This window comes from Amblyomma americanum, chromosome 2, assembly GCF_052857255.1.
Source record: "Amblyomma americanum isolate KBUSLIRL-KWMA chromosome 2, ASM5285725v1, whole genome shotgun sequence".
Lineage (NCBI taxonomy): Eukaryota > Metazoa > Arthropoda > Arachnida > Ixodida > Ixodidae > Amblyomma > Amblyomma americanum.
Window position 1 is genome coordinate 101,658,593 of NC_135498.1, and position 24,150 is coordinate 101,682,742.

Sequence of the window (24,150 nt, forward strand, 5' to 3'; positions counted from 1 at the left end):
TAGAAACTTCGCGTCCATGTGCTAAAGTACTACGCAATCTCTGCTCTCAGCAGTGCTGCCTCCCTGCCGAACATTTTCTCCGTTGTGCCTCCTTCCTGGACGGCGGCGCGCAGGCATCGTATCGCTGTGGACCTGAGGTTAAGGCTATTACTCACCAGACCTGATTTGCAAACGGAAAACAGGCAGCGTCGATTTACTGCTCAACTATGGGCGTCCGCACTGTGTTTGTGTGGCGTCTTTTCTTCTAGATTCTCTGTAGGCCTGTCGAAATTTCATGGAAGGGTCAACCGTGCAGCTGGTGGCTCCGATACAATGGCCGATCAGATCAGGTGACTCCCGGCCACGCGGGACTGGAGGGGAACGAGACGGAGAATGTTTTAGGCCCTGCTCTAGCCAACAGGTTATAGATATAGATAGGGAGGTTATAGATAGGTCTATAGATCTATACTATAGATTATCCAATTATCGTACCCCAACTATAGCTCGAGGCGCAGCGGCTGAACCGTAGCACCTATCCAGCATCACACAGGAAGGCTAGCACAGAAATGCAGTAGCACTTCGAATAATACAGCCCACCTTCCTAAGTCTCTACAGATATAGTAAGATGCACCCAACAACATTTTGCGGCACCTGTCCCAGGTGCGAGGGTAGTCCCATACATCCACATTTCGTGGGGGTGCGGGAGCAAGTCAGAAAACTTAGACGAAGTGTGTGTCATTTGAGCGGTTGGAAGTGCAGCTGACTGGATATATCCTGACAAGTTAACAAGCACTTGTTCAGTAAGTTCGCCGGGCGGCCATGGCCAGTGGAGTCCTCGAAAGAAGAAGCCACGTGCCAAGCTCAAGAGCAATTTTCTCTTATGGCATTTATAAATGTTTTCCTCCTCCTCCTAAATTGTCTTTCCTGAACCAACCAATCTGCCCCGTACGCCAAGCCTTCAGAGTTCCAAAACATGAGATTTAGTACCTATCTGGTTGTCAGGAAGTTTACACTATCAGACATAAGGCTTTTTAAAGTGTGTCGAAGTAATTCAGTGTTTTTCTAAAAGAGCGTTGATGTGGCCATGCCCCATTTAAATACCGCAGAGCGTCACGCTGATGCATTGGTCGTTAGAACTAAAGCCGACTATTATAGTGATATTTTACAGTTTAATTATTTTGCTTATGGAGCCGCCTCTGTGGCTCAGTGGTTACAGCGCTCGGCTGCTGACCGGAAAGACTCGGGTTCGATCTTGAGCGCGGGGGTCGCATTTCGATGGAGGCGCAATGCTAGAGGCCCGTGTACTGTGCGATGCCAGTGCATGATAAAGAACTCGAGGTGCTCGAAATTATCTGGAGCCCTCCACTACGGCGTCCCTCATAGCCTGAGTCACTTTGGGACTTTAAACCCAATGAAACTAAGCTAAAATAGTTTGCTTACATGCCCTTGTATTTTCTTGCGTATGAAACAAGTGAAGGCGAGAGACCATGATATTCCTACTTATCCCTGACGCAAAAGGCTGTGTCGACAAATATTAGCGAAACAAGAAAAAGAATCACCAAAAGAACAGGTACAAAATGCAGCGCTTGAAACAGACGCCTACCGCACAATGTTGCCATGATTTGAAAACAGAGTACTTCGGGTGTCTTTCATAACTGCGTATTCGCACGTGTATGAAAACAAAAATACAAGAGGAAATTTAAATAACGACGTCAGGCTGACCTACAAGCAGCTGTTTTCGTTTTTTGTGGTATAGGCTTTGTTTTTAGAGGACGGCACACCCAAGAGCTGTTAACAAATATGCAAAGATTCTAAGATATGTCTTACTATTCTTACCTTTCCCAGGAGCTACCGGAAAGCGGCGACTTGTCCAAGCCGCCTCCAGCCAATGGCCGCACATCTGTCGCGGACGGCTCCGGCAATGCCGACACATCGGGCAAGCTTGGCGACGGCGCCGACAAGAAGCGCAAGAAGATGCCAGCACCCGACGGCGGCCTCAGCTGGATGGTGGCCATCGTGTGTTTCCTGGTCAACATGATCTCTTCGGGATATGGCCGCTGTCTAGGCCTGTTCTTCAACTCGATAATGTCCACCTTCGGGGTTTCCCGAGGAGAGGCCTCCCTGCCCCTCTCCATCTACGGAGGCTTCTTCAATCTCTCCGGTGAGTAGTCACAGACGTGGCTGAGTGGCGTAAGTACACGGCTGTTTCTTTTTACATCTGCATATGACAATTCACTACAGCTATTCCGTGACGCTAATGCGAGTGTACTGAATAAACTCAAAAGAGAGCCCACACACCTAGCCAGAGTTTCTATTACTACGACAGGCATTAGCATTTCGCAACACTAGGGCTATCGCTGAAACTTCATTGTCACATTTTTTTTAAATACATTTCTCACGCTTTTTGGGAGTTAAAATTTAATATATGTTTGGATAATTTCTTGGGGATAAACTACAAAACAAAGGTGCCCTGTGAAAGACGCCACAGCGCTTTAAAAAAGTTACGCTCCAATTATAATTTCTCAATAAAATGTTTTAGCAGCACAGGTATTTCATACTTTAGCGACTTGTTTTTTTTTTTTGCGGCGAGAAAATTTAAGCTTTTTTTCTTTGTTTACATACCAATGACACCCCCTTGGCGCCCTTCACAGCTCGGCAATCCAGATACAGCTTAGGCTTAAACCTGCTCCAATACAGCGAACTTCTCTCTCTTTTTGCCAGCAAATACTGCTAATTTCGCAGTGCATGTAACGCGGTGAGCGTCATATTCTGCGTTCTTGGGAAGTGGCACGACATAAATTCAGCGCTGCATTAATTTATGCATGAATAAGCATTCGAAAAAGGAACGATATGTGGAAGTAGCCTTTCCCAAAACAGGCGTTCTTAAAGAGGCCTCGTAGCTGAAGACAGTCATTAAGGTCGGTGTTACCCACTTCACTCCAAGCCCTGTAAAAATTGAATGCCGCTACACGAACCGAAAATAGCGCTATTACAAGGAAGGAAGGTAGTCTACGAGTCTGCTAATAGGGAACATATGGGCTCAGAAGTCCGAGCTGGCTAATAAGTTTTCAGACTTATTAGCTCATTTATAATTTTAAGCGAGATTCTAGGAGCCTCGACCACCCTAAAGCTTCTTGGAGTCTCACACCCTAAAACTATTAAAAACATCGGCAACCCAAGTAGCCCGCATGATAACCAGTCTCCAGCAAAAGACAACTGCATGCGGGAGGGAGACACACTCAAGTTAGTCTGGAGATTAGTGGTCATCAGAGTGGTATACAGTCTCCCATACTACAACTGCATCAAACGCGAGCCGCAACAAGCAGACACAATATTAAGAAACACGTTGTAGATAGCGCTCCATCTACCATAAACAGCCTCGATGGAGAAGCTGCTCGCGTTGGGACTGCATAACACCTTTGAGGAGCTGAGGGAAGCCCAACTGATCTCCCAGCTGCAAAGGTTAAAGCAGATTTCAACGGGCAGAGAGCTCCTCAGAAGATGCGGCTACGAAGGCGCAACTAGAGAAGAACAAGGAACAGGACAGATACCGGACGAGTACCGCGGTACACAGAAAGTAGGGCCCATTTCAAAGAACATGGACCCGAATCTGCACAAGGAACGCAGGGAAGCCAGGGCAAAATACATACAACAAACATTGGCAAACATACAAGAAACAAGAAAGACACAGTATACACGGACGCCGCCGTATACATCAGAACACAAAAGGGCAAAACAATAACAGGGCGACAGCAACAATGATCAACTCGAAATACGAAGCGATCATCAGCGCGTCATTGCAGCACTGCTCTGTAGCCGAGGTCGAAGAGGCAGCCGTAGTTCTGTGGCAGCGGAGGGCTACCGTACCCAGAGGTCCCAAAAAATATTAAGACTCGCTAGCAGCGTGCCGTAACTACACAAAACGGCAGAATAGGGCGCAGGGCACTCCGCATTACTCTACTCGAGCGGTCCGACACAGAAAAACAAACACATACAGCATGTCATAATGTGCGTGCCAGGACACACCGGGGTCCAAGGGAACCAAGTGTGCGACAGGATAGCTCGAGAGCACACTAACCGAGCGTGTAACCCACTCGACCTCGAGGAACTCAGCCCTGTCCCCCTGAGCTACTCCGAAACCTTAGATTAGCATAGGGGGGTGAGATTGAAGTACCCACCACCACGCAAAGAGCTAAACAGACAAGGAGCGGTTGGCTGGAGACTACTGTAGACGGGGGCCTTCCCGAACTTAAACACCCTTAGTAAAGCCTACCCCACACAATTCGGCGATATATGCTCATGGTGCGGGCAGAAGCCTACTCTCTTCCACATAACATGGGCCTGTCAGAAAAACGACAAGGTATCCATAGTAGAAAACCCGAGTGCGTAACAATGGGAGGGGATGCTCTCCAGCGGGGACCTGGACATCCAACGTGGATTGGTCCGGCGAGCCTACTGGACAGCCATCCTCAGCGGTGCCCTGGACTTGGGGGGCCGACCATGTGGAAAGAAGACGGAAGACACCATCAGAAGATGGCAGACACCGTCTGAAGCCGCGAAAATCACAACTCTTTTAGAGCACAATAAATGGTTTTCCTCCTCCTCCCAGGAGCCCCACTGTGTCCGCACCTAACGCGCCTGTGAAGCTGGTATGACCGATCCTCGTATTAATGACACAGTCAATAGCTCTGGAAAAGCAAAGCTTGATTTACTCTTTGAGGACAATAGGGAGTGTTAGAATGAAGAGATCCTATCGACTAGCGGGGTAAGGGAATAGCAGTGAATTGATCCGCATACTTAGGACAATAACCGGAGGCACGTTATTGTTCCGCCCATGTCCACTGGCACCCGACATACCATATCCTCCTAATCGATAGGGTCCCCCTATTCTAAAACTCAATACCACGAAGCCGGCAGAAGAGCGTTCTCGGGCATATTCAAAAAGCCCCCTAACCATCCTCACGTTTCTCTTCAACAGTGCAACACACGCAAAAAACAAATTGTACCACTCCTCTATGCCTTCCCTAGACAAGACATCTGAGGCAGTATTTGCGTTCCAAATACAAGGTACAGCTGAAGTGTGAAGTCCCAATATAGAATCAATGTGGTCGGTAGTTGCTGGCACTGCAGAGGTGTCGGGCTCTGGCGCGAGTTGCTGAGTGACGAAAAATAATTTTTGGGGCACAGAAGAGTAAGCATTTCAGGGGCCCGTTTTGATATACACATAAAAAGAAGCCACAAGTCACCATCAGCAGGTGACTGTTGGCTTTAGGGGCACAACGAGAACCTCAATTTTTTACCCTTGTGCGTTTATGGGCTTAACGAGCGCATCGGTTCTGGCAGTTTTGATACCGTAGATGGCATAAGAGGGTTCTTGCACCGATTCCGCTCTCACCGTTCGGTGACGTTCCACGTTGCACATGCGTTATGACAGGACGTGCTACATCCGCCGTAATCGTTGAGAGTGGCGCTTGTGAACACCATCGTTAGGCTGCACGCAACAAGCAAAGAAAACACACTTTAAAGTAGGTTAGACAGCCGCCGCCGTAGCTCAAATGGTAGAAAAATGTACGCGACAGATGAAGACCGGCGGTTTGGATCTCACCGTTGGCATGTGGTTGTGTTTTCATCTACTTTCTCTGGGATTACGTTTAGTTTATATAAATCATTACAATAGAAATTTAAAAACTGATCAACACCACCAAGAAAAAAATTCTCTCGCTTGGTCTCTGTGACTACTGGCGTCTTTCTTGCGCACATAAATGTTACATATGTACAAGGTCAAATGACAGAAGCCTGCAATCAGTTAGTAGAACCCATGGCATCCGCAATATAAATCAGCCGACGAGGCAGGTTCTGAGAGTTACCCTTGGTTATTTCCAAGTTGGATGCGTTTGCAAGTACAAGTTTGTTCATTCGTTAAGGAATCTATACGATTCTCTTGGTGTCCGTTTTCAACGTGTTTGTATAATCCGTTTTGTTGTATGTTTCAATCGACTATGCGGATCTTTTATTATGCTTTTCGCAGGGCTAGTGTCCGGAGCTTTAATTCAAGCCTTCGGAGTGCGCAAGTCCGCAACAGTCGGAGGTTTCATTATGATCATCGGGCTCTCGGTGTCCGTGTTCGCCAACGAAACGCTGTTTCTGTCATTTTCGGCTGGCTTCCTAACAGGTGAGAACGGCCCCGAGTGCCATTTTACATTTCTGGTATATTTATTCTACAGTTCTCCTCTAGTTCTACATTTAACACCGAGCACAAAAGTCTTTCAAGTCTATTGTATTAGACCGCAGGCTTGTCTCCAGTTCTGATACTCGAGGCTGCGCGAATTGGTATCGTAGTACATGGATTTACTTTATGACTAAAATTAGCTCTTTTGTAGCGAGAGCTACACTGGGCTAGCAGTCGAGCATTTCGCGGTACATAGGAGAGGAAAGTTGTGCGCATGCGCCGTTACCATGGCAACCGGAGAGGAGCAAGGTGCGGCGTGCGCTTCGCTGTCGCCGCGGCCGCGCGCCCGCTCCACCGTCAGAGCCGAGCGTGACTTCACGCGGATGAGCAGGTATGTGCATGCGTCTATACCATGGCGACCATAGAGACGCCACAAACAATAAATTGGTTTCTGGGGGAAGGAAATGGTGCAGTGCCTGTTTTACGTATCTGCGGACACCTGAACCCGCCGTAAGGGAAGAGAAAAAGAGGGGGAGTGAACGAGGTGCCATAGTGGAGAGACCCCACAGCTGCGCCACGTTCTTCGTCGCCGCGTCGCCGCCCGCCGCGCTATCACCCGAACCGCGCGTCGCATGTGCAGTATTGCGTATAAAAGATGGATATGTGATGGGTGTCTGTATCACGTTTGACATGCATGCAGAGAAGGAGAGTCTAGCCGCTGCTAAACGGCGGTATAGACAAGAGAAGATTAACTCTTCGATCCTGAGGTTGTCGCCTGGTAGTTGGCTACTCAACAAAGATATAATGAGGGTGAGAAGGCGAAGAGAGCAGCGCAAACGCCCGAACAGAGAGATGAACGCCTTGCCAAACGGAGATGCTCATCTCCGGGAATAGACGGCGCATAGCCGCCGAGATGGTGGTAATCCATAACAGCGCCACAGGAGTTCCCGGGTTCGAACCCGACCGCGGCGGCTGCGTTTTTAAGGAGGAAAAACGCTAAGGCGCCCGTGTGCTGTGCGATGTAAGTGCACGTTAAAGATCCCCAGGTGGTCGAAATTATTCCGGAGCCCTCCACTACGGCACCTATTCCTTTCTTCTTTCTGTCCCTCCTTTATTCCTTCCCTTACGGCGCGGTTCAGGTGTCCAACGATATGTGAGACAGATACTGCGCCATTTCCTTTCCCCAAAAAACCAATTATTATTATTATTATTATTGTTATTATTAGACGGGACAGAGAAAGAGGGCACAACACAGAGAGCTAAACACAGAGCTCTTCTCTGTCCCGTCTGTCCCGCTGTTATGGATTGTCGTGAGCACCAATTCGCCCAACAAATGGTATTGTCGAGATGGTGGTGTTGGTGGTGGTTAGAGCCTATGGAAGGCGTCAGTCAGCAGGAACCAACAGAAGAGGATGTGAAGGCCCGTCGTGTGACTGATCAACACCATTCGAGTTTCCGAAAAACACAGTCTTCGTGGGAAACGTACCTATCGCTACCTATATCCTGGCATAGCCGAGCTAAGCCACTGCCAATTTTTTTTCGCGGACTTCGCCATACAAACATGACACATTTCTCAGTGTGTGCAAAGACGAATTTAGCATAATCTTCTTGGAAAAGTTGTTTAGAAGAACTGCAGACTCGGCTAGTTGGTGTTGATGCATAGTGGTGGTTCAACGGCGCAAACACACACAGACCAAGAGACGAGACACACAAAGCAGCGCTGAAGTTGTTTAAACAGCACTCACGTGGATGGCGTTATTCAGCATGCATAAAAAGAACTCGAGAGATAACTCAGAGACTGTGTTTTCCTCAAAAATTTGGGGTGAAAAAATAAAAGCAAGTTTTTTGTTTGCAATAGGATGAGAGGGCGTCCTGTCTTGAAGCTTCTGAAAGAGTACCGAATATGACCCATTTGGCTCGTAAACAAGTTTAACAAACATTTTTTTTGTTTTTATAAGAGTTCATATTTGTTAGAATCTTTTGCTTCAGGCTTGCACCTAACGCTTTGCACTGCCCCCTCCCCGTCACGTTTGTTTTCCTTCGCCCTCGTTCCAGGTTCTGGACACGGCATAATACTCAACAGCCTTATTGTGTGCGTCAGTCAGTACTTCGAAAAGCGACGCGGATCAGCGTTGGGCCTGAACATGGCAGGTGCAACCGTCGCGTCGCTCGTATTCCCGAACCTATATGAGTTCCTGCTGGGCGAGTATGGTCTTCGTGGCACGCTGCTTATCATGGGAGCCTCGCTGGGACATGTGCTGGCGCTTGCCATGCTTATGAACCCACCTCCGTGGGAGGAGGCGAGCGAGCGAGACGGCTTAGCCCTGGAAGGGGCCGATGGTCGCCGCAGTCCGTACGGCGCCCCAGCAGCCGGTCGAGTGTCCATCGTGTGCGGCGGCGTGGACGAGGACCAGGACAAGCTCTACCTCGAAATCGAACAGCCGCCGTCGTTCCCTCAACACAGGAAGCCCACTCTGATCAGCGTGGCGAACCGAGGCGGTTCCTACAGGCGTGGAACCATAATCAGCGTGAATGACCGCGGCAGCGTCCTTGGGACACGAAGGGGAACCATAATCAGTGTGGGAGAAAATGCGAAGGCGTCCCGGCGTGGTACGTTCGTGTCCGAGCACCCTTCGGTGTTGTCCAGGCGAGGAACCCTCACAAGCAGCGTAGGGGACGGAGGAGAGTCGGTCGCCATGGCACCGGACTTGAACGAGAATCGCGCCAGGAGAGGTACCATGCTCAGCGTGGCGGGTTCCCTTCTCGCGCCTAACAGGAGTGCCCGGCGTGCCAGCGTGATAGACGCCAGTACAATTCGCAGGGGCACAGTGGTGAGCGTCGGCAATGCGTACAATCTCGACGCCTCGTCTTTGCGCGCCGACTCCCTCAGGATCGAGCTACCCGTCGTTGAAGAGGAGTCCGAGTCGGTGCTGCGCAACGCCCTGCAGGTGCTCAAGACGCCGCGCTTCTACTTTCACGCGCTCAGCTTCGTGTCGTGGAGCTTCTTTCTGGACTCATTTCTGACGGTCATGTTCGACTTCGCGGAAGACATCGGAGTACCTCCTAGCGAATCTGTGCACGCGCTTACTTTATTCTCTGCGACGGACACCATGGGAAGACTGTTCGTACCCTTCCTGAGCGATTACGGCCTCATCTCCAACTGTGGCCTGCTCACTATCGCCTATTTCACGCTCGGTCTTTTGCAGCAATTGGGACCTTTCATTAGTGGAAAGCTGGCTTTCTTGTCCCTGTCGGCAGCCATGGGTCTACCGGCTGGCTACATCATGGTTGGAGCTTCTGAGATCCTGTCCACTGAGATCGGAACGAAGAACCTGCCCATTGCCTACGGATTCATGACGACGCTGACAGCCATCGGAGGTTTCGCCAGGCCACCTGTCATAGGTACGAATGAAAGCCTTTTGTGCGTTATCCCGAACTCATTTAGGTCTTCAATTAGGACATCGAGAGAGTGAGAGTGAAAAAAGGTTGATTATAAACACTCGGTCTAGCACTCTGGCAGTACATCTACCGCTCTCTTAGAATATCATGGACGTGTTGGGGTAGGAGCGGCAGCAAAGAATGTCGGAGGCATTTTGAATTTATTTATCTATTTATGTATTCTTCCCACTTTAGGAGAGTCCCATGCAAAGGGTATCCACAGCATGCACAGGGTAGCACAGGGTATCCAGTATGTCCGCGGTAGCTGTACCGTTTCAGGACACCTTGCCATGGAATGTTCGCCTGTCGAAACTGGTGGCCGAATTAAGTACGGCAGTAGGTTGTCTTTATAAACTAAGCCCATTGGTGCCACAAGGCTTAGAACCTTTCTATATTATACGCTTTTCTACTCCATAATGTCTTATTGCTCGCTAATCTGGGGAACTACCACGCAGGGCAATTTTCATAAGCTGATTACTCTACCGAAACGAGTCCTGCGCATGTTTGAAAACTACCGCGGACAACAACAATATTTACCGACAGATCCATTATTCAGAAAGTACTCCCTGATAAATGCTAACCAATTATACTGTTATAGGCTCTTGCAACATGTTCAGAGCCAGAAACTTTACAGCGCAGCAATCCCCGTTGCAGAGTACTGCTTCCGCACACATAGCAGAAAAATGCCTATAGTCAAGACAAACTGCGGTGGGCAACACGTACAGTTCCAAATGCCGTCTCTACTAAATCGCACTGAAAAACTACTTGATCTCAGCAAGCCAATTCTCAAAAATGTTCCTTATGAATGTAATATTGCAAGAAAACATTGATTTCAATTGATTTATTTTTCTTGTTTTTTGCTAGCAATTATAGCCTTTCAGTGTTGCTTGTTTTATCCCTTCTGTCCCCTAAAGAGGCAATCAATTGTTCGCAATTGTGGTTCTATATGTAGTTCTTGTTCTATTTGTAGTTCTATTTGTGGTTCTATATGTAGTTGTTTTTTTTTTGCTAGCATTTATGGCATTTCAGTGTTGCTTGTTTTGTCCCCTTTGTCCCCTAAAAAAGGAATCAATTGTATGTTTCTGATGCCTGTTTGCTAATTGCATACAGAGCAGAGGCATTTGTCAGGCTTCTTGCCTTTTGCCTTTGCTCTGGTTTCTGTTAATCAGAATGAAACAAATAAACTTAAACTGAAACTAATAGCAAGCCCACCCTAACCCGTACACGTGAACTATGAAACCATGGATTCTCGATAGCACCCATCCTTGGGACCACATTTCCTTTATGGTCTAGGTCTACTAACAACCACATATGTGAAAAAGAGAAACTAGCAGTTTCAATGTCGACAATCTAGGGCGACAATGACCACTTAGAAAACTCGTCATACGGCTGTCGTAGTAAAACCTTGTTTTATTAGCTTAAAAGTGGAAGGGCAAAGACGAATCTTTATGATTTTTTTCGAAGATGTTCCTTTTCATTTAAACGCCTAACGCTTAATTCAGAAGCATTAAAATGCGTTAGAGGTTAGTGCAGAGGCGCATGCTTAAGTTTGTTTTGCATAAAAGGACTGCTGCGACAGTTTGAAGAGCTGAAGGGTTGAGATTGGCTTTGCATGGGAACTGGGGAAAATTTCTGAGGGGTGCTAAGTGACGGGTAAGGACACTAATTATAGGCTTCAGGTGCTGCGACCTTTCCCTTAGCGGTGGCATGTCTGTTGACTGTCGAACCTGTCCGCATAGCGCACGTCCGATTTTTGGTTCAGCAGCCGTGGTAGCTTAGCGGCTATGATGCTCAGCTGTTGACCCGAAAGACGCGGGCTAGATACGAGTTGCGGCGGTAGCATTTCAGTGGAGGCGAAATGCTAGAGGCCCGCGTACTGTGCGATGTCAGTGAACTTGAACAGAACCCCAGGGATCCAAATCATCTGGCGCCCTCCACTACGGCGTCCCTCATAGCCTGAGTTGCTTTGGTGCGTTAAACCTCTATAAAACCATTTTTGGACCATCCTTGCCTCGTCCACACCGCACGTGGAACTTTCATGCGGTCTGAAAAGTTAATAAATGTCCGCTATGAAAACGGGTCGTTCTAATCTCATTTCAGCTGCCGTTTTTATGGCTTCTTCTGGACGGAGCGCTGACATGCTGTGTCTTGTCAAAACCCTAGAGCTATTGTGATCTGTTATCCTGTTCTAGTGACGTCCACCTGAACTCCCTCCCTATATATGTATGTTTATCTGTTGAAGTATGTAAGCCCACACATTTCCACTTTAGGCGGCGAATGCTCGTCCTGTCTTTTCGGCGCAACGCAGAAGAATATGCCTCAGAAGGGAAAAAGAGGGTTCTTGTTCTTTGTTTTAGCGAAAAGAAAATTATCTTGAAATAATCGCAAAACTCTGCTAGGAAACGCACCGAACATTTACGCATGCATTATTATCGAACATTGAATTCTCAGAAAAAAATGAGAAGGAATATATCCTGACTTTCACCAATATGCATATCATGGTTTGGTTGAACGCTTAAATTTTTTTTTCTTTAGATTGGGTCTTTCAGCCCATCTATCTTTTAGTATGTACTTCAGTTTGAAAAGCTCGCATCGGCCATATGAATCAGGTCAAAGGGTGCGAGGTGCCTACTTTATTTTGCTCCACAAAAGACTCGGGCTGCCGAAGAAGATAATTCCTCTTTTTGCTTTCATCTGACAGCTATTTTGATCAGTCCAAGTTACGAAACAGGACACTAGGCTTAATATAAGGGGCAGTGGACTGCATTCATAAGAGAGGAAAATTTCCCATCGGCTACGAATATTTCAGAATTGTGAACAGCTTCTTCTAGTGCTGCGCATTACTGGGCATCCTACTACCCACAAAATATAACTTATCGCAAAAACTTTTCTGATCATGCTTTCACACATAGTTCGTTAACAAATTTTGATGAGTACCTGAAACGATCTGTCCACCTTAATTTACCGTTGTTGCTGTTTTTGTCTTTATGTAGTTATTACACTTTAAAAAAGTGTGTGTACAAGTAACCAAAATAAATAAAATAATCGAAAATTTTTTGCTAGCTACACTGTAGAAGCATCCTTGTAATGTTCTTGGTTTCCCCAAATGCGTTTGTATAGACGCGTCCCAGAAAAGGGTGGCAGGTCAGCTCTACGTATTACTGCTATTCCCGGACGTCGATGTATACATGGCACTGTCTCTCTACCGCAGGCTTTTTCCGCGACAACTACGGCAGCTACGACGGACTTTTCCGACTCATCGGTGGCATGCTGACGCTGTCGTTCCTGTTCACAGTCGCCCTCTGGATCACAGGCCGCTCCAAGCTGAGAGAGCGAAAGACCACCGTTGTCGTCCCGGACGCCTTCGTCTTTGTTCCCGAGCCGATGCCGACACTCAAGGAGGAAGACACTGACATGTGAAGAAGCTCAGCGTTCGCATGCGCCTTACTTTTTTTTTAATGGTACAAAATTCTGCTCTGTACAGTGCGTCTCCAACACTTCATCCCAGACATACGGATGCGTGTGATTCTCGCTTTTCGGTTCGTACTTCGATGGTAGCTTCAGTATTCCAGAAAAAAAAATAGCTGGTAAGCTGCTTTTACAATGCTAGAATCCCAGAGCTCGTCTACACGTAATTATTTCTAAACTGCTCACCTCACGAATCATCCTACCTAACAATTGTGGAAAAATGCATTTTGCAACGGGAAAGAGATCATTAGCGCTATTTTTTCATATATTGTAAGATTTCTCTATAACAATCAATGTATCCGCAAACCTCTCGTGAGCATGATTACATTTTTTTTCCTATCCACGTTTTTGCTCTCGTCAAAGACGATCCCCATCGGTCTTCTATGGCACTCTTAACTGCTCAATGAGAGCGATGGAAAACCTTTAAAAAGGCTTTCGCTATGCCTCGAAAGAATGGACCATTATCTTCAATATTTCTATAACAGCAGCTTACGGAATTCCAAAATTCAAAATTTTGTCCAAGAACGCTGGACAAGGTTTGGCGTTGCCGCATGAGTTGCATTTATTAGACACAAAGTAATCGCGATCGTCGTACGTTGTGCCTCACAGACAGGCCCCTTTCGTTTCAGCGCCTACACTGAAATGGGCTGTCAGCAATTGGATAGCTGCCTATTATTGTGGAAGTGGCGCGTGAATAGCCAGGGATTAACAAGAACCGGAAATCTGGACAAACGCTTCTAGTTCTGCTACCACATGCCTCGTGGCACTGTACCCTGAAAGCAAGTGTAGGAATTTCAAATGTTCGCCACACCCCACTGATTTTCAATGGCCGTCAGAAACAGTTGGTCTGAGCACCGGAAGCATTTTATAGGTCAGGTTTCGAAACGAGATGTAAGAGTCTGACATGAGATTCACCACGTTCGCCCAGAAACTCTCTAAACTGTCCATGTTTCTCACCGCTACAAGTTTAAAATATTCCTTCAGTTACGTGGTATCCGCTACTAGCGGGCAAGGGATTAGGCTAGCTGCTCAATCCTCGGGAAGGCTAGCCATGTCGCATGCATTGCTCTGAGTCATGAGCGGGATCGCTTTTATTTTTTCAGATTTTTTTTCTGTTCATTTCGGCTCGTTGTAATCTTGCCTCACTTCACTCCCCACAACCCCTGTCCAACGCAGAGTAATCCATCGGCGATTTTTGCACAGCGGCTAAAATATGTGCTTACCTTCTTTAAAGAGCGCTTGCTGCTTCTGTTTCGTGGAGATGTGTCGTTAATAGACTTTAAGAAAAAAGTCACGAGTGTTCAATCATGGGCGCTCTGACAACGCCGGACTGAACGATTCGGAACCGAGACTAGCAATGCCAGCTACAGTTGAAGTACTCCTTCTATTTAAATTTTTCATGGTATTCAGATATTCATGCTCACGTTCGAAGAGCGTGTTTCCGCTTCGTATAATGCGGGCGTGAAGCATCGGACAACTCCGATTTTATTCGCTTTTGTTTTCTGTGTATAGTGTAGCGTTTGTTTTTATTCGCCTTTTATTTTTTATTCGTGGTAATCGCGCAACATGCAGTGTATATATGTAAATAAATTTTGTGTTATAATTTGAAAACTTGCGACCTTCTTCTCAATATTTTTCCTTCGTCAAACCTTAGATTTAATTCCTACTGAAACATTGAAATTCAGTCATGACTCTTAATTAGCACAACTGCTGTGCGCACTCAGATATGAGCGTGAAAAGACTCATAGCAAAGAAAAACATTTCTGGCGGCAATTTTTCTTGTATTGATTACGCACTTGACTTCATATGTGAGCATTCATGTGTGAGGTGCTTACAGCGGATGTCGGGTAAGTCTCTGTGAAGGCCTACAGGAACTTGGTATGTTTAAGAACAACTGCCCATAACTGTTTTGAGGTTGATGAGGTTGAGGTTGAGACTTGATTCATCACTGACGCAGTTTTTCCGCATTCATGCTTGCCATGCATAAAGAAATGGCACCATGGTTAGTATAGATGAACAGAAGACATCACACGAAATGTATCAGAAAAATATCTTAAAAGACAGTGCCAATTTCTGTTAAAAGCCGAAATAAACTTTTCTTTTATGTTGATTTCTTAGAAAAATATAACGGGACTGCGATATACGAAACCATCCCCGATATTCTTCTAAGTATAAACAAGGAGACTCGAAGGTCAAGACGTAGCACAGCTTCTAGTGCGGTGTGTTAGTTTTCCTAGATGAACCAACCACCCTAAGTCCACGTTGTACAGAAATGTTTCGGATGTTCTGCTGGCCAGAAAGTTGGTCCTTTAAGCCAGGAAGATAGGCTTCTTTTATAGCCATGCTTTAAACTCGTAGTACTCTAGTGCTGAGTATGACAGAAAGAAACATTTTGTGCTCTAGACTTCCCGATTTTGTTCATAATAATTCTTTTTCTTGCAGAAGGGTGCCTGTTGGTATAAAAAATTATTTATACATAGACATGCACACTGGACTTTCGAAGGAAGTCCAGTAATGTCAGGTGTTGCTAACCAGAGATCCACTCTTCTACATCGGCACACCGGAGCGCGCAAAGAGGGGCAGATCCAGATTAGGTGTCGTGTGTTCGCCTCGCAAGCAAGAGCTGGAGATCAGGAGCAGGAGTTGCCGAAAGGGCATGGTACTGTGCCGGCCACGATCAAGTTACCGCTGAGGTACAAGCTACATGGAGGCGTAACTTTCGAAGCAGGACATCTTCCTAGCGCCCAAGGCCGCCAGGAAGGCCACTAGGAAGGCACTTCTGAGAGAGGTTGGGAGAAGTGCTCGCGTGGCGCGCTACAGGTTTTCTTTTCTTGTAGGAGTACTTCCTCCGAAGACTTAGGCCGATTGAAGGGGACGTGCAGGGGCTGAGTTGTAACTTGCTTCATCGACCAAGGCTCGCGTAGGGTGTGCATTTTGATGGACCCATTGTACACGTACTGTGAGCGAGAATTTTTCGCCTATGTCTTGAATTTCCCCTGCCAATACGCCGGAGTTCCGAACAAGCTGCACACTACGGATGGCGCCGGAGGAGTCTGTGAGGATGTCAAGGTGTCTTCTAGAGGACAAGAGTGGGCAGAGGATGTTTAATGCGTTCCAAATGGCCAACAGCTCCGCCTGTAGCGACGGCCAGGAAGGCGCCCGCATCCACGCTAGACTCGCTCAGATGGCCAACGGATCGTGCGTGTATGGCAGTCATAGGCCGATTTTTGAAGCGAAAAGCTTCACTAGGCTCGTCAACACCGGGCTTCGCGTGAGCCACACTACAGATTTGTCACAGCTGCACATGCTCGAAACCGAGTGACGTCACGCGGAGCGCAGGTGGCCGCTGCTGCTGCAGCCGTCGTCGCCGCCGTGCCCGGCCTCTGTCGTCTGACCTTTCGCCATGGAAGGAGAAGAAGAAGACCTCGAAGTGGTAGCGTGGGAGTTGGCTCAAAAGCAGCGAACATATGAAAAGTGCAAGGCTAGACAAGCGGCTGAAACTCCAGAATCACGAGAGGGACGCCTTGCTAAACGGCGGCAAAAGAACGCTGAATTCCGCCGTTTGGCTGCGTCAATTAAGAGTGGCCAGGTGAGCGAAGACTGTACTTCGGGAGACGTCGAGCGGTTTCGAAGAAAGAATGAAAAGGCCGGAGCAAAACAAGCAACCGAAACACCCGAGCAACGAGAGGATCGTCTCAATAAACGACGACAACAAGACGCTCAAAAGCGGCTCATAGCCGCGTCTGCTACCAGTGTTAGCAGCCAACAGATGGAAGACGACGACGACGACGCTATGGAAGAAGAGGTAAAGACTCGCCGCTACACAGACTACATATTGAAACTCGGTGAAAGTGCCAGCGCGACCAAAGTCTTTACGACAGACTTTGTGGACAACCCGTTCGGCCAGTGAAAGACTATGGCATTAGCGGAACCTTAGACGATTGTACAAGCTTTGTATACTTAAGACAACACGTTTTGGAAAAGCTGAAAAGGTATACCCAAATTGTAACCCTATGTATGAAACCTTAAGCTAAACCACGAGCATGAGCATCGCTACGAGGCTTTTTGCTTCGAGATATCCAGGCTTAACACTTTAGCTAAGCATCAGCCCAACTTTTTTAGTAACTCAACTGTTGACGAAAGTGGATGAAAATGGCTTTTCGTTACTTCCCCACACTTTTCCTCTACATCTTCGCATTTTTTTTCAAACGGACACTCGCATTCGCCTCGGATACTACTGGCGCAGCATGTAAAACTGTCTTCAAGTAGGCCTGCTTGAGCACCGTCTGCAAATGCCGCATGACACCCCCGCATCCCTTTCCTGAAAAGTTTCAGCCGCAACCTTTTCTGCCTCGCCCTTTCGATCGCGTTGGCATTTATTTATGGGCCGCTTCCTTTTACTGTTTCTAGCAAAGGCTTTATTTTTGTTGCCGTGGATCTCCTGACGAGGTACGCTGAAACCGCCGTGATCCTGGCTGCGAGAGCTAGAATTGTGACGTTCTTCATTCTGCGGTGCTCCATCCTCCGACACAATACCCCTCGTGAACTTCTCAGTGATAAAGGACCGTCCTCTTATTTTGACGTCATCATTAAAGTCTTGCACACAGCATTCAACTTAATTAATCTCACTTGCAGCGCTTAGCACCCGCAGACAAACAGCTAATTACCTCAACAGTTTCACCGCCCAATGGGTGACATGCTCGCTATGTACTACGTCGCTTCGAACCACACGACCTGGAACCTGGTGCTCCCTTGTATTAAGTTCGCCTACAACACTTCCAAGCGTTTCACTTCGTTCTTCTCCTTGCGGACGATATCCATCCGCTCCAAACAATCAGTTCTCCCCTGCCATCCCGAGAAATCTCTGTGTGTAACTGTCTATGAAGCTGCCCGGAACGCCGCAAATTTTCGCCAGATCGCGCGGTCACTTACGACGGATACTCTCGCTGCCGCCTAAAACGCCGCCGGGATGACGATCAGCCTGCAACACTTTTCTAGCTGCCCGGCTCTTTTGTCTGGCTGTGGATACTATTCACTACACCGGGCCTGCCCACGAAACTTCTCGCTAAATATCAAGGCCTCAACCGCGTACTGGAGCCCACATCTTCTGTCAACTACATTTTTGACGCACTCACGCCGTCTCTTGATATCCGTCGCCTCGGCCATTAGAATGTCAATGTCCAGCGCTTCAAACCGTTCTGCGAAACCGGTTAACTTTGCGCCATGAGTCGCCAGGGTGGCTCTTCTGCCCGACGGCCTTAGTAGAATGAACATGGGCATACGAGAGAGCCACATTATCACTGCTTAGCGCGGGACCCTGTTTAGACTTTGACCTCGAGCTGCTCTCGAAGCTGTTCCCGTTTTCCAAGCTTCACTCAATAAATCTCCCACTTAAACACAGTTTTTCCGCAACTTGATTACAACTGTTGACATCAAGGCCGGACAAAATAAATCTTGAGGGGACACTTACGCTCCCCTTTAAAAGTGTGACGCGATAGATTTAAGGGTTAATGGACATATTTGAGAAATTAATTATTCTCGACTTTGCGTTCATAGGTCCCTGGGAGTCCTTAAACCACTCCTAGCAAAGTGTTGCAGTGGTTAAACGATGCACCACTGGGCTGTGATGGTCGGTGCTGCCACCGGTGGGGCTTGTGAGGTCCATGTTGCTTTTGCCGAGCAACCCCTCGTGACCAATCGTTAATTCAACTCGCACCTGCCACTGTGAGCAGGTTCTGTGACGTCACACGGCTACGTGATCGAGGTGGGAGGTGCAGCACCTTCTCTTTCGCTCACAACACAACCGCCGACGATGACGACCCCGCCGACGATAGCGGATTTTCTGTACAACGAGAGCGTTAACGCTATCGCGTTAAACACTAATTGATCATTATTTAGAAGTGCAAATTAGCCTCAAGGACCCGTGCGAAAAAAATAACAGCCTCGACTCCACCGTACTTGGCTCGCGAAAACGGCCGGTGGTCGCGATACCTGTATTGCACATTTTTACCCTTGTTCACATTTCGCAGCTGAGCTAGCGCAGACAATAACCAGTTTGTCATTAAGACCCGTTTATCTAGCGTTACACGACAATTTCGATTCGCCTCAGTGTCCCTCTAAACAGAATCCTAATCATTCCCGAAAGTCTATGAAGTGCAGAGATATAGGAAATGCAACACCCTCCACACGCTGGCACGAGAAGAGAAAGCCGTTGGTGGCGCATGGGTAAGCACAAAAACATTGTCTGGAGTCGCAAAGAAAGACGACGATGACGGTTGCTGTTGTCTTGGCATCAATGCGTGACTGGCCAGTTTGTGTTCACTCAGCTGACTCTAGTCCTAATTTTATACACAATTTCTGGCTGTAGCTACGGCAACTAGACGTCTGACCCCTGAGCGTAGTGAAGCCACCATAGAGACCTATCTTCTTTCCGTGTGCATGGCCCTGTCATCTGCTAAGATGTTATTCTGGAGTCTCGCATTTTCGATTCTTGTGAAACTCCCGTTCAACATGCCAGGCTTGTTTATATTCGGGCACCTCTGGAAGTCCTGAACACACACACACACACACATATGAAGGAAGCGAACAGTCACCGGAACCAAGGTGCAATGGGGAATGTTTTTTTTATAATTAATACTGCGGATTGGTGGGAGAAAAACACTTCAATTAAGCTTTGATTTTTAAAGAAAACTACATATAAAGCAGCAGAAAAACAACCATGCCGCCGGTGGGATCCGAATCCACGACCTCCGAATATCGCGTCCGGTGCTCTTACCAACTGAGCTACGGCGACGGCCGTCCAATCTGCTGCTCTTGTGGGTATTTATGTTTATTGCCTGTAAGCGAACCTTGAGAGGGTTCACCAGCGCCACCCTCGTCCATAGCGGCGGACGTAGCACGTCCTGTATTTCCGCGAGTGTGACGTGGAACGTCATCTAACGGTGAGGGCGGACACTGTGCCCCTCATTTCCCTTAACTTGTCTGCTAATATATATATATATATATATATAGTATAGAAAGATAAACGTATTTGGTTGCTAGAGGCAAAAATTCAAAGTTGAAAACGCTTCATTTAGCCATAGATTTATTTTGAGTCGACGTTTCGGACAGAGCCTGTCCTTTCTCAAGACTGAAGTTACAGGGGTCTTCTTCCTCTTCTTAAGGAGTTGGCACTGGCACACATGTACGACACATGAACAAAAGAAACAAACGGTGGCAAAGAATACTAGAAAATATACAGATAGAAAGGGAAAAAAGGGGGAACAAATAAAAAAGAAAAACGTGTTGTACCCCGCCGCCCACCCCGAAGCCGCGGGGAGCCGACCCCGGACGAGGGAAACAAAAAAAAAAAAGGAAAACACGGAGCGGGAGGGGATAATGGCTACCCATCAAGGCAACAGAGCGGCGGCGTGTAAGGTGGACAGGAGCAGACGGTGGCGGGATCGCCCTACACACAAAAGTTAAAGACGCGTGCACTCGCGTGCCCCGTACACAAAGAGTAAACAAATAAACAGAATAAAATGCAGACAGGGTCGGAGCTTCCGTCATCTTGAACCACTCCGGCAGCCAGAGCCAAGGCCGAATCAGCGGCGCCGTGAGCTTAACTAAACACACGTGCACTGTGCATGAAAACACCCAGACACACAGCAGTAAAACATCCGAGCTCATGCCAGTGTCGTGTGGCGGCTAAATGACAATGGCGGGAGCATTTAAGCGAGTAAGGTGTACAGAAACAGACGGTGGCGGAATTGTCCAACATATATAAATTGGAGATGCTTGCACTCGCGTGGCCTTGCCAGAAAAAGTAAACAAATAAACAAAATAAAATGCAGACAGGACAGGAGACTTCCGTCATCTGGAACCATTTCCGCAGCCCGAGTCAAGGTAGAATCAGGGCGCCGTGAGCTTAACTACACACACGTGCACTGTGCCTGAAAACACCCACAAAAGAAAAAAGTGGAAAAACATCCGAGTTCGGCCAAGTGTGGTGTGGGAGGTAAATGTGAATGGCGTGAGCAATTAGGCAAGGGTTCTTCAATTGCACCCGGCGTCAAGGTAATCGAACTGGGAAGATAGGGGCAGGATGGGGTAGGGAATGAAGAAATTTGTGTGAGCTTGAAAAGGATGTCGCTGGCAAGAAACGACCGAGGTATGTCAAGCTGGCTCTCGTAATGTCAGCAACGGCCCTGCAAGGGGCGGATGGAGGACAATACACCTGGACTTTCATTAATGCCGTGAGGAATTGTTTCAAATTTGTAAATGAAGTACGACTCGCGTTGTTCTCTTTCCCGGGTGTTGTGGAACCCACCCTGTAGGACTGTTAACTTAATTGCATCAAATGGGTGGTTTCGCTCATTAATGTGTTTTGACAAGGGAAGGTTGGGTAGGGATAAGATATGCGCGCGGTGGTTATTAAAGCGAATTCGTAGAGGGTTGACGGTCTGTCCAATGTACTGCATACTGCACACACTGCATTCTAGGAGGTATATTACGTTGCAGGAATCACAATCAAAGTTGCCATTAATTTCCCATTTGAAGCCTGAAGCTGTGCTTACTGCACAGCTTGATGTTTGTATGTGTTTGCAGACCTGGCATCTACTTTTTCCACAGGGCCGGCACCCCAAAACCGGCTGGTTATTTGTTTTTGAGTGTACAAGAATATTTTTAATGTTTTTTGGTCGTCTGTAGATCACGTGAGGGGGAGCAGTGAAAATTTTGGTGAGGCGCTCGCTTTGTTCGAGGATGTTGAAATGTTTTCTGAGGATTTTGTTTACGTTAGGCGGGTTACTGGTGAAGGTAAGTACGAGATTGGCCCGGTGGTCTGTTTCGTCGTTGTAGCGACATCCCTCCAGTATTTGCTCTCGGTTGAGTTTAGATGCCTTTTCAATGGCATCGTCGACAATGGCGGGGGGGTATCGTTGCTTAATGAGGACTTCTCGCATGCGTTTGGAATTTTTTACGAAGTCCTCATCTTGGGAACATAATCTTTTAAATCGATGTGCCTGAGAGTATGGGATGCTTGTTTTAGAGTGACGAGGATGGCAGCTTTGGAAGTGTAGGTATTGTTGGCGGTCCGTCGGTTTTCTATATACACCGGTGGTAAGTGAGCCTTTGTTTACCGAAATCTCAACATCTAGAAAGTTAATTTTGGTGTTGGAGTACGTGTAAGTGAAAGATATGTTGGGGTGGACGAGGTTGAAGTTTTCAATAAAACGTACGAGTTCTTGCTCTGTGTCAGTCCATATTAAAAAGATGTCATCCAAGTAGCGTTTGTATAGGGTGGGCTTAATGGGGCAATCTTTCAGAAATTTGGATTCAATACTATGCATGAAGATATTGGCGTAGGTTGGTGCCATCCTTGTACCCATGGCTGTGCCATTAATTTGCAAATAGTGTTCATTGTTAAATTCGAAGTTGTTATATTCGAGTACGATTTTTGCCAGTATTTCTAAAACACGTGGGGTAGGGGTTTCCTCCTTTCTGTTTTGTTCATACGCTTCGATCAGAGATTTAATGCCATCGGAATGAGGAATGTTTGTGTAGAGAGAGACTACATCTAGTGTTGCCAGGAAGGCTCCTTCCGGGAGTTTGAGACCTGCTATTGCGCGAAGGAAATGGTTTGTGTCGCGTATGTATGATGCGTGTGTTGTTGGAATATGTCTAATTAGTGTGTCAATGTAACTGGAAATTGGTTCTGTAATCGTGCCAATGCCAGATACTATAGGGCGGCCAGGATTATTCTTTTTGTGGATTTTCGGTAACATGTAGAATCGGCCCGGCGACGGGTGTGGTGCGGTGAGGGCTTTAGATAACCGTAGGGATATGTCCCCATTCTTCGCAAGTTGACCCAGGGTCTCCGCTACAAAATGTTGGTATTGCGCAGTTGGGTCTGCTTCAAGACGTTGATAGAAACTAATGTTAGAGAGTTGTCTCAAGCCTTCTTCAATGTATTTTTCACTGTCCATGACAACTATACCACCTCCCTTATCCGCTGGTTTTATGATTATATCTGTCCTTCTGCTCAGAGCCTTCAATGCATCCCGTTCGTTTTTAGACAAGTTCTGCCTCCCTGGAGTTTGGTTCTTGTAGGCGTAAATAATGTCTTTCTGGACGGCGTTAATGTACATGTCCAAGTGTTTGTCCCTTCCTATACTAGGAGTCCAATGGTGGTTAGTAACGACGAGTTCTCTGCTATCCGCGGTAACCCGCGCCCGATCGAAGAAGTATTCCCGGAGTCGCAACATTCGTGCAAAGTTGTCCAAATCTTTTAACACCGAGAATTCGCTGTATTTACCGGTGGTAGGGCAGAATGTAAGGCCTCGAGAAAGGACGGATATTTCCTCTGTCGTTAAGGCCCTGGTTGATAGATTAATAATATTGTGCTGGAAAGCAAAGTCGGCGCTTGGAACCGCAAGATTATTATTAGTAGGTGCTGTCATTTCAGATCGTTCTACGCGTGTTTCTTGAACTGTTGACGTTTGTGTCGTTCTACTGGATTTGTTGTTGGAGTTTATAATAGTGGGGTTAATATTTGTAGCTGCCTCCGTTCTTGATTCTTTTTCGCTTGTTATTGATTTTGACCACACGTGTTCTGGAACCCCGTCTCGAATAAATTTTTTGTGTTTGGTCTTGCGTACCTCAGTCGCTCTCTTTTCTTCAAAGAACATAAGCTCTGTGGCCTCCAGCGCGGTAAGGGTAATTTGTTGATGAGCACGACTCTCTTCCATATATATATATATATATATATATATATATATATATATATATATATATATATATATACATCGGAGTATACGCTTCATTTAAGGAAACATTTTTATTTGACTCTCTACGTTTCGATCGCAGGACCGATCTTTTTCAAGAGTGACCATACAGTGCATGGGCACGTGTTCTTATAGCATGGGACTTGACACACAGAAGGCTTTAAAAGAAAAGAAATAAAGAAAATAAAGAAAAGAGAAAACGGCGAGGGGTGGCCGGGAGAACGAAACACAACTGACACCGATGGCATATTAGGGAAGCAAATGTGGCGCGTCGCGTACCCGTGAACTCACTGCACACACACACACACACACACACACACACACACACACACA

General features: G+C 47.1%; 1 protein-coding gene across 3 annotated transcripts in view; it reads left to right on the forward strand.

Annotated features, from left to right (window-relative positions):
- LOC144121677 (uncharacterized) overlaps positions 1-14,665 on the forward strand; it is a 53,296-nt gene extending 38,631 nt beyond the window's left edge. For all 3 annotated transcript variants that reach the window (XM_077655018.1, XM_077655017.1, XM_077655019.1), the window contains exons 2-5: positions 1,825-2,140; positions 6,008-6,151; positions 8,204-9,550; positions 12,798-14,665. In XM_077655018.1, coding sequence (XP_077511144.1) covers positions 1,825-2,140; positions 6,008-6,151; positions 8,204-9,550; positions 12,798-13,006 — 2,016 coding nt within the window. In that variant the 3' untranslated portion in view covers positions 13,007-14,665. The remainder of the gene's footprint in view (positions 1-1,824; positions 2,141-6,007; positions 6,152-8,203; positions 9,551-12,797) is intronic.
- The last annotated feature ends 9,485 nt before the right edge of the window (positions 14,666-24,150 follow it).